This window comes from Pleurodeles waltl, chromosome 12 (genome assembly GCF_031143425.1).
Source record: "Pleurodeles waltl isolate 20211129_DDA chromosome 12, aPleWal1.hap1.20221129, whole genome shotgun sequence".
NCBI lineage: Eukaryota > Metazoa > Chordata > Amphibia > Caudata > Salamandridae > Pleurodeles > Pleurodeles waltl.
In genome coordinates, this window is record NC_090451.1 from 185903103 (window position 1) to 185917068 (window position 13966).

Sequence of the window (13966 nt, forward strand, 5' to 3'; positions counted from 1 at the left end):
CCTGTCTTAACATGGGCATCCTCTGGGCAGAGACACTTGAGAGCATGGGGGGTGGAACACGGAAGGGCAAGAAGAATATTGAGACTATTGTCAAGGTCGCAGTAGGGCACCAGTGTTCCCGCCCCACCCCCACTGTAGACATGTATCTGCATCTAGAAATCCTCAGGTCATAATACTGGTACGACAGATGTGGTATTTAATTTGCTTGCTGCGGGGATCTGTGTGCTATCTCGGTTCAAGAGTTTAATCACCATAAAACAGAGAAGAGGTTAATGTGCCTGCTGCAGAGCATAGCGTTGCATGTCACGTCTGTTTCTTAGTAACATAGCTCAGTGAGTCAAGTCAATAAGTTAATACAGGGATTGATGTGTGAAATGCAATCTGGGTTAAAAGGCTCACTTGGTTAGGTTTCCACTAAAAGCATCTTAATGCAACCTTCGGTTAATATGTTTTCATATTGCAGGTTTCAGGCCAATCTTTCATTCTTCTATGGTTGATAAAATGGATACGACTGCGTTGGGTAGTAAGTAAACATGTATAAGTTGCAAATATTGTTTCTTAAATGGCTTGCTACATAAGGTGGCATTTTAGGTATTGCGGCACAAATAGACCTACATACTTCGCACACATACAGAACCTGAGGAAATAAAACGAGTTACAGTTTATCTCTTGGCTAGCTTGTAAAAGGAAACCGGGAGCACACCTGGGCCTGAGTCTGCAGCGACATGTAAAAACGTACAGCTGTGCTATCTTTGACTTCACACATCGAATCGCAGTCGGTCACAACTCAGACAAAAGGAACAACTGAATGTCTGTAAAATTAGTCGTTTGAAGCTGGGTGCGGGTAGGGAAAGACACTTCTGTTGCCCTATTTTCCCCAACATGCTGCTTCTCTGAAAATTGCATTCTGATTGTGTGCAGGCACCATTAAATATGCTCACCATGAACGGACCAGAACCTGGTTCTGGAATAAGAATTATTGTTGAAAACAGAATTGAGCCAGTCCTCACTGTGTTTTGATCTAGTGTGGCACTGGTAAGCATTACTGCGAGAAATTGACTTAGTACATTACGGTTTCGTGTGTAATTCTCCACTTGGCCAGTAGATGGAGGCATCGCTTTATGATAGAGACAGGAGCCGTTTAGTTAACAAAACAAATCACGTGCACTCCGTGAAGGACCTGCAACAGTGGGGAAACTGACCCCCCAACATCCAATCACAACCCATCCTACAGCCATTGGTTTCAAAACAAAGTTCCTGAATGGTCCGATTCTCCAGCGAAATGGCACACGTGCAGATACAAGGTCACCGTTTAAACAAAGAACTTTAAACGCCAGGAGCTAGTGGCAAATGCAAGAAGTCACAGAGCACTTAATACGGAGGTTGCTTAGGCAGTCCTGATTTTACCTTTGACACTTGAAATCTTAGATTTGTAAAGGGGGAATCAAAACTACAAGCATCGGTGTGCGACGTAGAAAAAAACACACGTGCCAGTGAACTGCACTCCTCTTTCTCAAAACAACCTGAAAGGTCTTTAGTGTTTCTACAAAGTTCATTAATAGAAGTGAGGGCGTTCACTAGCATCTGGCAGATTGCAGGACTGAGGCATGGAGGGGTGACGTGTTTTCCACCAGGATCACACTACGTGGTGAAGGTAAAGTCCGGGGTTAGATCTCCTCGAGTAAAAAAACTAAATACCACCCTCCATATTGCCTACTTCAATGTCCTTGAACAGGTGTGTCTTCTCTGAAGTAGGACCCGTGCACCTCTTTTGAATTCTTACCAGCCTCCAGCCACCCCCTCCTCAAATCACCTCAAGCTTCTCCTCCACTGTGCACACCCCAGCAGCAGGTTCCCAAGCAGTCACACATTTATTGATAGTCCAGGCATAAAATGTGGCAGGCCTGCTTTCCTTCCACCATTGCCACCACTCTCCTGGGCCTTACTTCAACTCTCTCTCCCAGTACTTCTGCCAAATCATACCTCTAGATGTCACTTATTATTAACTCTATAAAAACAGTTAGACTGCGCACATTCTCTGCAACAGAACGAATCACGTAAATCTGCTTACAAAAATATACAATGTACAGTTTCCTGCGCCCAGTTGGCGATCACTTGTGCTACAGTGCTCCCTCTCTTAATAACTCCAAGAGCCCTGGTACATTCCTGTATCACCCACGGTGTAAGGAGACACCTTAGGGACTCCACAGGTGCCCCTGGAAGCTAAAAATCTCCTGGCTCCAGGAGGAGCCTGAATGGTCCTCAGAACCTGGCCGCCTCTGTACCTGGAAGGGGGGGGGGGGGGCGGGGGGGCTGTTCTCCTGCCCCCCTCGGTGCCCCTGAAGGCTCCTGCTCTTGTGCCCCCATGAGTGCCTCTGGGAGACATGCCGTCGTGGCACCCTCTGAGCCCATAAACGCTCCTCTCGTGGTCCCTTGAATATCCCATGGATTCACATCCCCTCCTGCCCCTCCCCAATACACCTGGAAGCACCCAGTCTTCTGCCCCTACCCCTCCACAGCCGCCCACCCCCCATGCCATTAACAGGTTCCTGCTCTCATGTTCGGTCGTCTGTGTGTCTCTGTAAACACCCCCTCTCTTTTGACACCTGCCCCCTGTGTCACCCAGAAACCCCTGCTCTCGTCCCCCCACTATTTGTAGGATCCTGCTGTCCTACTCCTCCAGTGTTACTCAGAGGTCGTTCCACTTGCGGCCCCGGAAAGGACCTGGGGCTCTTGAACCCTCTCGCCCGGGTATCACCCGGAGGCGGTGCCTGCCGGCCGCCGCAGGTGGTACCCCGACAGTATACACCTCCCATAAGGCATCCCGTGCTCTGCAGCACTGTGCTCTCCCCAACCCCTTCCCGTGGCGGGCAGTGGTCACAGATTGGACCCTAAATGTGTGTGTGTAGTGCAGTCCCTCGCCATGCTCCTGACTCTGCCCTGCAAGCCTTCCCAAGCAAGCGCGGTCTCGCCAGAGACCCAGCAGTCTCTCAAAGCACCCCTCTATCCCAGTCCAAGGTGGTGTGCTCCGCATTCAATCTAGCCGCTCACCTGCCAGAGCCACCCTCCGCCGAGGGGCGCAGCCCCAGCCACGGGATCCCAGTGATGCCTTGCTGCCGGGGCGGGGGCAGCGGCAGGAAGCGCTCTGGGAGGAGCCATTTGACAGCCAAGGGGAGTTTCCAGCAGGCTCTGCGCAGCTCGTCACCGGCAGAGCTCAGTGATTCCCCTGGAGCAGGAGAGCAGAGAGGCAGGGCCCGGGCAGGCAGCAGAGCGGCAGGGAAGGGGTTACTGACTCTGCCAGGCCAGGGAGGGAGCTGCTGCTAGCGCTGCCCTCAGCACAGCGGACCCGGTCCACGGCACTGCCCGCTGCAGCCACCGGCTCCTGCCCTCTCTGAGGCGCCTGCTGACCACCGACTCCATCCACTCTGAGACCCCCGCCCCCACCCAGGGCTGGGCCATCCTCCTCCGATACCCAGCATCGCCGTCAGGATCCTCACCGACTCAATCCATTCATTCATTTATCTATTCATTCGCCAGGGTTGAATAACAAACCCTGCTGATAGCTGAGCTGTCGGACTCTACGGCGCTACAATGGCTACGAAGATCGACAAAGAGGCTTGCAGGGAGGCGTACAACCTGGTGAGAGACGACGCCAATGGGGTGAGCTGGTGAGTACCTGGAACTCAGAGATTCTGTCTTTATTGATCTCCTGTAAGCTCAGGGCTTGCCTTCCATCGCCTTCTCAGCACAGCCACACCCTCCGGTTACAAATTAACAACTACATTGTTATAAGATATCTTCGTATAAATAGCATTCTCCGTTTTATACAGTGTCTGGTATTGACATTTAGTGTGATTCTAAGCGCTGGACTTTTTATGCAGGCAAGAGAATTTGGCACTGATCGATGAAGCTATTTGCACAAGATCTGACGTACAATTTAAATGGGTAGCCGGGAATGGAGCTTGCATTTCCCCCTTGCGTCAAAGTTGCCGATTTGACTGCTTTGACTCCCACAGATACATACAAGCGTGAGCCAAATATTTCAACTGCGGGGCACCCAAAAAATACAACAAATTACAAAAAGTTTGTTGATCAGAAACATCGTGACCGGGACCCACGGTTCTGACCTCACACTCGGCTGCTTGTTTTCTAAAGCAAGCGCTACAAAGTATCATAGTTTTGGGCCACGCTGAGCTTACGACCTGGCACAGCCGCGCCCTTCAAAGCTGAAGTAGCACACGTTGCCTCAGGGCTGGGCGTGTGGTGGAGCGGATCGTGAGTTTTGTCTTGCTTTCTAAAGCAGGCGTTGGTACTTCTGGGGTGTGGGGGTGATCACCGAATTACAGTACCCCCCTCTGCCTTAAATACCACCCAGAAGATTCCAACTGACATGCCTATAATCTGTTCTCCTTCAGGCATTATACTCCCCGCCTATCTAAAAACAGCGCTTCCTGTTCTTGCTACAATAGCGGTCTCTGCTTCTTGGAGCTGTGGGCTCTATATCGCATACCAGCTTCTATATATAATGTGTTCTATAGCGTAGCTCTGCCTGTCTTTGTGCTCCCCAGGTGTAAGTACAACAGATGTAACCCTCTCCGTGTACAAGCCCCCCACCCCCACCCCAATACAAACTGGCACTGGAGTGGACACATGTTTTTTTTTCTCTCCTAAGGGTCACTTTTAAATACGACGGCTCTACGATCGTGCCAGGGGAGCAGGGCTCGCAGTACGAAGAGTTTGTCAGCAGCTGCACAGGTGAGGTCACCTTTTCATTAACTCACTATAAGGTCAAATCACTACGTGTATTTTTTTTTTTGTGCCCGGTTATGGCGGGACGTGACCTGTATATATATCCTTGTCGTATTAACTGTATACTTTTCTCATTCAGGCAATCTCACTCTCGTGAGGCGAGTTTTTGTATTTGTAAATCGGGCGCTGTACATGGAGGTCCTCTGGGCGCTTTACGGTCACTGGCTCAGATTGCGCTGCCTGATTCACTTTCTGAGTCTCGTTCTTGGCACAAAAAAGGTGATAGAATCGTTTTAGTGGGTCGGACTGCGCCCTCCAGGAAAACACATTAATCTGACACACTGTTCACATATTTTGTTGCCGTGATTGTCCAAACATTGTGGCTGTTCTAAAGGTTATTCTTATTTTGCTGGAGGTCCAAAGGACACCATGGCCTTGAAAGTGCATTATCTGCAAACACCACACACTTTTGTCTTTTGAAGAAGGGAATCCTTGTGGTCTCGAAACCTAAGGCGCCGTATAGCGCCTCCATACTTACTGTGTCAGCGCTCTACAAACGACAACAACATAAAACATGCAGAAGTATATATGCGGCATTGAGCAGGGCGATCCTAGTTGATGTAGGGGGTCATGCATTGGGAGGCGCGAATGGGGAGCCGAGGGAAGTGTGCTGAGCTGTTAGATTTGAGGGGTTCGCGCAGAGGAGGCTAGGGTGATGGTTATTATATATATATATATATATATATATATATAATTGAGTACACGGAATATATTCCAGGTACAAAACTATACTAATGTGAGAGTTTTCATTGACGTATTTATTAAGTATTTTATAATTAACTACTAGTATAGCACTTTCCATATCCCTTGCGAGGTCTAAGATGCTTTCAGATAGTTCTATTAAGCTCTACACGTTTCTGTAACTTCAAAGCACTCTAACCTTCTGAACAAGTATGCTGCTGGGTGGGGATGTTGGATAACAGTAAGCGAACGAACCCTTTTCCCGGTCGATATTCTTCACTTGCAACCCCACGTGTAACCAGGTAATTTTAGGGGAGCTGTACAAGTCCGTTTCCTTTTTGCACATATTTCGGCCCTTAAAACTGGACCCAGGGCATCTCCCGGCCTGGGCCCAAGCATTCTCCGGGCCCAAGCATTCTCCGGGCCCAAGCACTCCCAGGACCCAAGCACTCCCAGGACCCAAGCACTCCCAGGACCCAAGCACTCCCAGGACCCAAGCACTCCCAGGACCCAAGCACTCCCAGGACCCAAGCACTCCCAGGACCCAAGCACTCCCAAGGCCCTAGCCCTCTCAGTGCCTTGCTTCTAGGTATCCTGTCTGAAAGTCTTTTTGAACGATCTGGTGTCAGGTCTTAAACCATGGTTGTTCAACAGAGGGTCAAAAGAGCACACCCATGACTGATTTTCAGATAACACAGATACTGTGTACTTTTTCCATTTAGAATTATTTTATTAAAATGTTTTTTTATGTTGGTGCTGATATCCTAAAAAATCTGCTCACAGATGTCTCTCCAAGACATATGTTGGAAACCCCTTCTTTAAAGAAACAGTCCATCATAATGAAAGAGTGTTTGGGCCAAGGTCAGGATGGCACAATGCCCTCTCGGACTGGTATTTAAGGGTACGTCCGGCACAGATGTTAAATGTATCATATCACAACCTGACGCCGTGACCTTCCAGGAATGAGGAGGGGTAACCTGTGCCCTACTCTTGTATGTTAGTGTCTACCTGTCCTGGGTGGAAGATCTAACTTGCTGGATTTATGAAATTGGATGAGGTGGTCTCACCCATGTAATGTGGCATGCTTCATCATCAGCCAGCGCATCCCACCCTGGTAAGGTAATACTACCAGGGCGGCCTCAACTTCAAGTACTTTTTTTGAGGGAGTTCTTAAGAATTATTTTTCTGGATAATCTTCCAGGGATCCAGTTTTCATTTGTTACGAATACCACAAGGTAAACCGCAAAGAATACTTTATTAGGTGGTACCTTGCATGTGGGAAAGGGTTTATTTGTAGTGTAAGTGTTAGGGCCACTGGAATTAGGGGACAAGCGAGGACCAAACTATGCGGTAGGGTTGACTAAATTATGTGGGAGTAACTGTCAAATTGTTGCCATTGTATACGCCTGTTAACACTGTCTGGGCAAACGTTTCGCCTCGTTACGCCAGTCCGACACTAAATGCAGGAACCCAAAGGTGATCAGTCACCCTTTTGCACAGGTCCTTCCACTGCACTGCCACGCGGGTTGCCGCATGTTTAGTAACTTTTAATCCGTTTGAGCTGGATAGAATATTTTGTTAACATTTGCAAATCATACAGCAGGTGATGCATTATGTGACAATTGCAGCAAATCCATCATTATGAGGAAAACACCACAGCCACAGAATTGCATAATTCCAGTCGGTGTAATACGTGCCTGTCCCTGCTCGGACACGCCCCCAGTGAATGCCGGAGCTCTGGGCTACAGGCTGCTGAAAATCCTTGCGCCGTTTCCTGCTCCCCAGGCCCACACTTACCCAATGCTGTCTTTTTAGTGTTAGCCAACAGCGCTTTGCATGCTGGGACTTGTACGCTCATAGTGACACCGGAGCAAGCAAAGCCGCAAGTCCCGGCGTGCAGAGCGCTGCCGCTAAAAGGCCCTGAGTGGGTGGAGATGCAGCTGGTGAGATGGGGGCAGTGCGCAGCTCTGGAGATAGAAGTCACAATAGCACTTCCTGGCAGAGTCCCTGCCCTAGGTCACCGCTCATCCGTAGGCTTCTACGGTAGGGAGCGACTCAGGTGCTGATGTAAAATGTCTGTTTGTGAAGCACACAGTGGCTCATGGTGCAGAATGACAGGTGTTTACTGTCACACAGCTCGGTGGTACTCATTTTAGTGACCTCAGGAGGATGAAAGGGTGTTATAGACTGCTGCAGCGGATAGTTTACTATGCTGAGCCCTCGGACCCTCGTTTTGTGCAGTAATGCTTTGCTGCCAAATAGCATCTCATGTCTTGTAGGAAACACCTTGACCCAGTCCGGGGTTGTGAGTCAACAGAAATTAGCATGATGGAAGTTCGGATTCTTTCTTGTTGAATTTATAACTACAAGTTCCAGAATGCAACACGCTTCCAATGTTTAGGGATTGTTAGAACGCAGCAGTGCCTATGTATTATAAGGCATTATTTCAAGGGTTGGGAGTGCCTCCTTTCTAGAAGGCTGGGTACCTAACTGTCTTAAACTTCAACAATTTGAACCTTATCCCTCTAACCGGCAGCCAGTTGCTGGAGTCCCATTCTTAACCAAAACCTTTAAAAAAATGGTTATTCTGCAGCTATCACCACAGCTGGGATCTCATGGGTTATAGGGAGATATCCTGTCAGGCTTTCATCCTGGAAGAGAGACTGAGTCACCACTGGTGAAAGCGAAACAGTCACCTGAGGACGACAGACCAGGGGGAATCATAACTGTCCCTCTTGGATGTCGAAGGGGGCTCATAATGAGACCCTGAATAGTTTAGACCCCGTTCAGACCTGACCTTTTCCAGAGTACAGATTTACTTGAGTGATCAGCAATGACATGACAGCCTCACCTGTGGAAGGTATGTGCATACTTCCTCCAGAATCTCCACTATGGATGGTTTTGAAGGGAGAGCTCAGTGAGCTGAACATGTCCCCTGGAATAAAACGATGATCAACAGGCGATGATTTCAAATCCCAACAAAGGTGTTGGTAAGGCCAACTCAGACATCCGTTCTTCCGAAGGTTGATAAGTTGAGTACCATGACTGAGTAATAGTAACATCTGGTATTTACAGCGCTTAGAAATTGTAGAAGTGCAACATGAAGCATTAGAGACAACAAGTTATTATTTATTGTGCCTTCTGTGAAGTCACTGCACGTTCTACTACTCTAGAGTGGTGTAGGTTTCGTGTATGTGGTCATATTATCTCAGAAAGTGAGGTCACTGGCTTTGTGCTCTCTGAGCGAATGACCTTCGAGGCACGTGTGACCCAGTTCACCTGGACAGAATTTATATACGCGTAGTCTAGGTAACGTTTGGCATTCCTAGAAGAGATGGGTAGGGCAGTACTTACAAAACCCGTTATTTACTCCCGGTTGGGCCATTGCTATGGTATGTTTGTGGGAACTATAAAGAAAATCCCACTACAGCTGCAGGGGGTTCCAAACCTTGGAGGCTAACACGGGTTACGGCCAATGCAGTCTCCTGAGCTGAATACATTGCAGTGGCTCGTATAGGCGGACACATTACATTTAGCTCCTAACATCCTTCTGTAGAATTGTTTATGGGCATGGTCCAGATCATGGGAAAGGCAGACTGAAAAGGTACAATTCAGGACGAGATTTAAGATAGTTTGCCAGTGGATTACCGATTATCCTGTGGATCAACAGGATCACCACTGGTGGGTGGGTGTTGCAGGTGGAGGGTGCAAGATTGTGAAATACTCTTCCAGATGAGCATGAGAAAGATCAAGAACACGGCCCCTTTCAGGAAACACCTTAAAGACATGCTTCTTCAGATGTTGCACAAGCAGCTGGTTCCCTGTGTAGGTAGTGAACGTGCTATGGGTCGGAAATGGCTTTGGCATCGCACATGACATGGGTCTGATGGCTGCTGCATATCAGGATACTGTATCAGAGGCAGCAGCGGTAAAGGCGTGCCTGTAACTTCCATAAGTAAGCTGTAGATAGAGGTCCCACAGGCGCATGTTGTCAGTGCTGCACTTTTTCATTTCCAAAACCTTGCCATCAGGTGAGGTAGTCAAGTCCCAAAGGTAGTGTAGACCTAGTGCAGGTGACATCAGGTGAGTTCCAGCCAGCGCTCCTTTTGTTGGCACTCAGTGCCCAGTCGTTTACAGGCAAACACTCATCCGAAGTATGTGGTATGCTTCATCATCGGGTCCTCTCGTGTACCATCATCTCTGCCATAGTGGATTCGGAGTGCTCACTTCTTCCTACTAACTGTGGGGAAGGAGTGTCTGACTCTGTACTGTTGTGGTGGAGATCCTTCCTCTACTCGCTGCCCTTGCTATCTTGTTGGTGCAGACACCTGATCCTCACAGGTAAACTGCCCTGTTGTCCTTAGCTTTGAGGAACAAGATTGTGCCACAGTAGGAAAAAAAATTCTTTAACATTTCCCCTCTATCGTAGGATTAAACATTCTCTGGATTTTTTTATACACACCTACACGTGCATCACAAATGCCAACATGTTTCTGTGCTCCTTAAAGGGTGTCATAAATGAAATTCTGTCACAATTGCTGTCAAAACCTAACCGGACATCTTCAATCAAAGGCACATTCTGAAGCGCAAATTGTTGCTAATTGTTAGAGGCGCAGCACTGACCAAATAGAACTGTTATTTCGACACTGGATGACTCCTCTAAAGTCCAAGAAGGAATCCATGCCATCACCAGGATACTCAGTGGGAGGGAGGTAAAGTTTCCATACTCCATCCTGCCCGAGAGGACATAAGTGCCAGGCAGTTACTGAGTTCCTTGTTATCATCGGGGATTCCTATTATAAACCTTAGTTGTTTGCTTAAATTGGATAGCAGAGGAGGCCTCTGGTGCCGGGGCACACTTGGATTATTATAACATATTTTACAGTGGTCTCCCCAAGAAAGTCATTGCCAGGCTCCAAAGACTTCAGGACTAGGAAGCCAGAATGTGCCCTAACCTCTGTTTGAGCAAACATGTCAAGCCCGCCCCAAAAGCATCTCACCGGCTGTAAGCAGATGCTGGGATCATATTCAGTGTGCTCCCTACACTCCATAACATGTACCACGGCAGAGGACCAGAATCCACAGTAGAAAGTGGCATCTCGTTACATATCTACGAGAAGCCTCCATTCGGTGTCCACCCTTGTGATCAGGCAACGCTCCTTCAAGAGGCTGGTTCGTGGGTCCATTCTTCAAGAGTTCAAGGGTCCAGGGGCTGGAACATTGGGCGGCTCTTCAAAAATTCAAGGGTCCAGAATATGGAGCAACCTCAATCTAAGACCTGAACCCACCCGCAGACGGGTTAGGAAACATCTGAAAACTGAAATTTTGAGATTTGCCTTGTACTTATCTCTCTCAGGCTCAGGACTAAAGAAGTCGTGACACAGCTACGAGTCATTGCATAACCTAAACATCTTGTTTGACATATTTTATGTTTAATCTGTAACCATCATCAGCGCTCTCAAGTAACCACTATGAAACGTCTAAGTAAATATTTGCAGGCGGGGTTGAGACTCAGGCTAGCTGCAGGCCTTGTAGGAAGTAACTGATTACTAACCTTGTAACACAACAATAGTTGGAAAGAGAGTTTCCTTCCCTCTTATGTTTCCTGCCGACACCCAGTTTGGACGTTCACTCTTGCCTCCTCTGCAGGCCTGTGAGTTCTGTCCTTCCTGGCACGTTCAGTGTGTGACCCAGCGGAGTCAAAAATAAAATGTGATGAGGTGGCACACACTGCCTGCGTGACAAAATGTTCCTTAATTTCTAATGGCCTTGCCACTGGTGACCTACACATTTATCAATCTGCTGTCACAGGCGGTGCAAAGACCCACAAACACTGGGTTTGGCAGCAATGTGCAACAAAGTGCCTTTTAATCGCGATATTGAAAGCCACTGGGGAGTCTTGTGACCACGGAGAGCAGTGTTCGCTCTCTACAACACAAACAGTGCACAGCACAAACGGATGCTTTGGTTTTTACGCAATAAAAGCAGGTGTTTATCAAGCCCATGGTTCTTAGGTTTTTTTACCTTGGAAGGATGACCTAACATGGCCGGCATTCCAGCCTGTGACAATGCAGGTTACTAAGAGATCTCCTTACCAGGCCACAACCCACTCCGCAACATTGCTCATGGGACCCAACGCGGTTCTTTATGTTTATTGAGAGTCAAAAAGGGCCCAGACATGCCCAACCCCGTCCCTCGTTTCTTCAAAATCCGATTGCGAATCACACCATTGAAATCTATGTTTGATTTGATACAAATTGAGTCAATCAATCAATCAGGGATTTGTAAAGCGCACTACTCACCCGTGAGGGTCTCAAGGCGCTGAGCGCTCATCTGATTGAAAAGTGAATCCTTTAGAAAATATTCTCATAAGGCTTCACGGCGATAAGTGGTGTCAAAAATGGACTGAAATAACCCAACACTTTTTGTGTAGTGGTTGTAATACGTTATTGTAGAATATTTGTAATTTCGGATATTCTCAGAGTAGAGAGCTAAAATAGAGGGACATTATCACGCTGTACTTATCCACCTATAGGAGGGAGAAAGTAACAGAAAATAAAATAAAAAATGTGCACTTTAAATAAGCATCAGGAGGGCGACCTGATTTAAACGCCAAGGTCACGTGGTTCGGAAACACTTGGTTGCCGGGATAGTTGGCGACTGATGGTCTTTGGAGTTGCTGTGTTCTTTATAAGTATCACCCCTGCTGTCCGAACATAACTGTTCTAATCTTTGTTGCATTGTGTTGTATCTGTGCAACTTTATATAGTGCTTTCCATCCCCCCTGCGAGGCATGAAGCACTCTCTGGGGGATCCGACTGCTTTATTTCTACTGTGCTTTGGGCCAGTGCAACCAGATTTGGTGCTTGTGCCTAAACTAAGATTGCAACTAGTGTGCGAATTTCACTCACACAGACCCCGAGGCCTTTTACCTCACAAATATCACCAGGTAATTAAAGCCTGACAACATTTCTGCAAGGAATTACCAGAATATTCTGTATTTTCGCGGCCCTGATGGGTAAAACGCGCAGTTTAATACCGAATGTCCCATTCTAAACTGCAGAACGCGGAATCGGGAGGGTCTATTGCACCTGGGAAGCTGAACCCTGCGGGGAAAGCATTTACCAGGGCGCCATTTCCACACAATAGTTCCCCGCACAGGGCCTCTGTGTTTTAAGCATAACGTTTTTATTAACTTCGGAGCTGTGTTGTTTTCACTTGCAGAAGCCGTGAGTCAGGAAATGTTGCTTTCATTTGGACAGCACACAGAATGTTTCCTCCTGTCTAAGTGTGAAAAGAATGTGTTAAAATTCAAAAAGAAAGTGCCCACGCATGTGTGAATAATTCTTTTTTTCAAAAAGAATGTGGTTCCTCTTAATGCAGTAAATATGATCCGAAGAGAAAGGTTTGACTGCTTTTTAGGGCATTCATTTTTATACCTTACACAATTTTTCCTTTGTCTTTATGGTGGAAAATCTTCTGAAAAAACGAAATCAGAACAAAAAAAAAACAGGCTATATTTTGAGCAGTTAATTTTGATTAAACGGTGTGTTCTCCTCTAAGGAGCCCGAAGCTGGAATGTGTTGCTGACTCTCCATTATCAGTGGAATCTAGGAGTGATGGTGAGAGCTGTAGTCACTCCCCAGTGCCATCCCAAGGCTTTGGAAGCTGATCGAACGGGCCTGTTGCGGGGATCTTCCTCGTGTGCCCTCCATCTCCAGAGCCTGAAGGCTGACGATGAGGTTGTGGGGTGACCTTTGTGACCTTCAAGTATTCTAATGCAACAGAGCAAGTTGTATTGCTTTTATCAGAGCACATTCCTGGTGTGCTGCTGCTTCACAGCATCTTTCTATGTGTGTTGTCATGGTTCCCGTTAGGCCTCTCTCCCTGATGGGGTCTGGAATCTAGGTGAAGATGTATTCTAGAGGGGAAGAGATGGATGGCCGGGGTGCTGCAGCCCAGGACAGGCTGCAACACAGCAACTTACACCTGTACCATTCGCTTCTGAGTGGTGAGTGCGAGACTTGTGACACCACTACCAGCTTCTTTTCCGGTTGCAAGGTGTTTCTTCTATCCTGATTGCGCTGATGCTTTTACCCTTCATTAGAATTTATAGAAAATTAAGTGTTGGAGAGGAGCAAAATTCCACTTTTTGGCCATGTTCTCTGTGATCTCCCTTTCAAGGCCATGTCTTCGCCCCTTCCCTTGTAGTCTCACATCTTTCACTTTGGAGTGTTTGTCCCCTACTTGGGCGTGGGACATCAGACATTGTTACTGTCTATTGCTGACAGTAAACCCCGCCCACTATTGTTTTTATTATTTACTTGTTTTCCATTTTTGATGAGGATCAATGATTTCTTAACAAGAAATGCTTTAGTAATTGGCCCACATTTGTTAATCGTTGGGTAAATATTTGCTTCATCTGTCCTAACTTCTAGATCAGGCAGAGGGACATTGTAGAAGAAGGGAACTGAAA

The 13966-nt window shown here is 47.4% G+C and overlaps 2 protein-coding genes across 3 annotated transcripts in view; one reads left to right on the top strand and one right to left on the bottom strand.

Annotated features, from left to right (window-relative positions):
- KLHL36 (kelch like family member 36) overlaps positions 1–3139 on the bottom strand; it is a 62954-nt gene extending 59815 nt beyond the window's left edge. Inside the window, exon 1 of one of the 2 annotated variants that reach the window (XM_069217607.1) lies at positions 3052–3139. The gene's annotated coding sequence lies outside the window, so the exon portion shown is untranslated. Of the gene's footprint in view, positions 1–1813; positions 1930–3051 lie in introns of those variants that run through there. The other variant, XM_069217608.1, reaches the window with a different exon arrangement.
- The window catches only part of COTL1 (coactosin like F-actin binding protein 1), a 62023-nt gene continuing 51092 nt past the window's right edge, over positions 3036–13966 (top strand). Inside the window, exons 1-2 of the mRNA XM_069217610.1 lie at positions 3036–3668; positions 4673–4755. Of these exons, the coding sequence (XP_069073711.1) occupies positions 3592–3668; positions 4673–4755 (160 nt within the window). The 5' untranslated portion in view covers positions 3036–3591. The remainder of the gene's footprint in view (positions 3669–4672; positions 4756–13966) is intronic.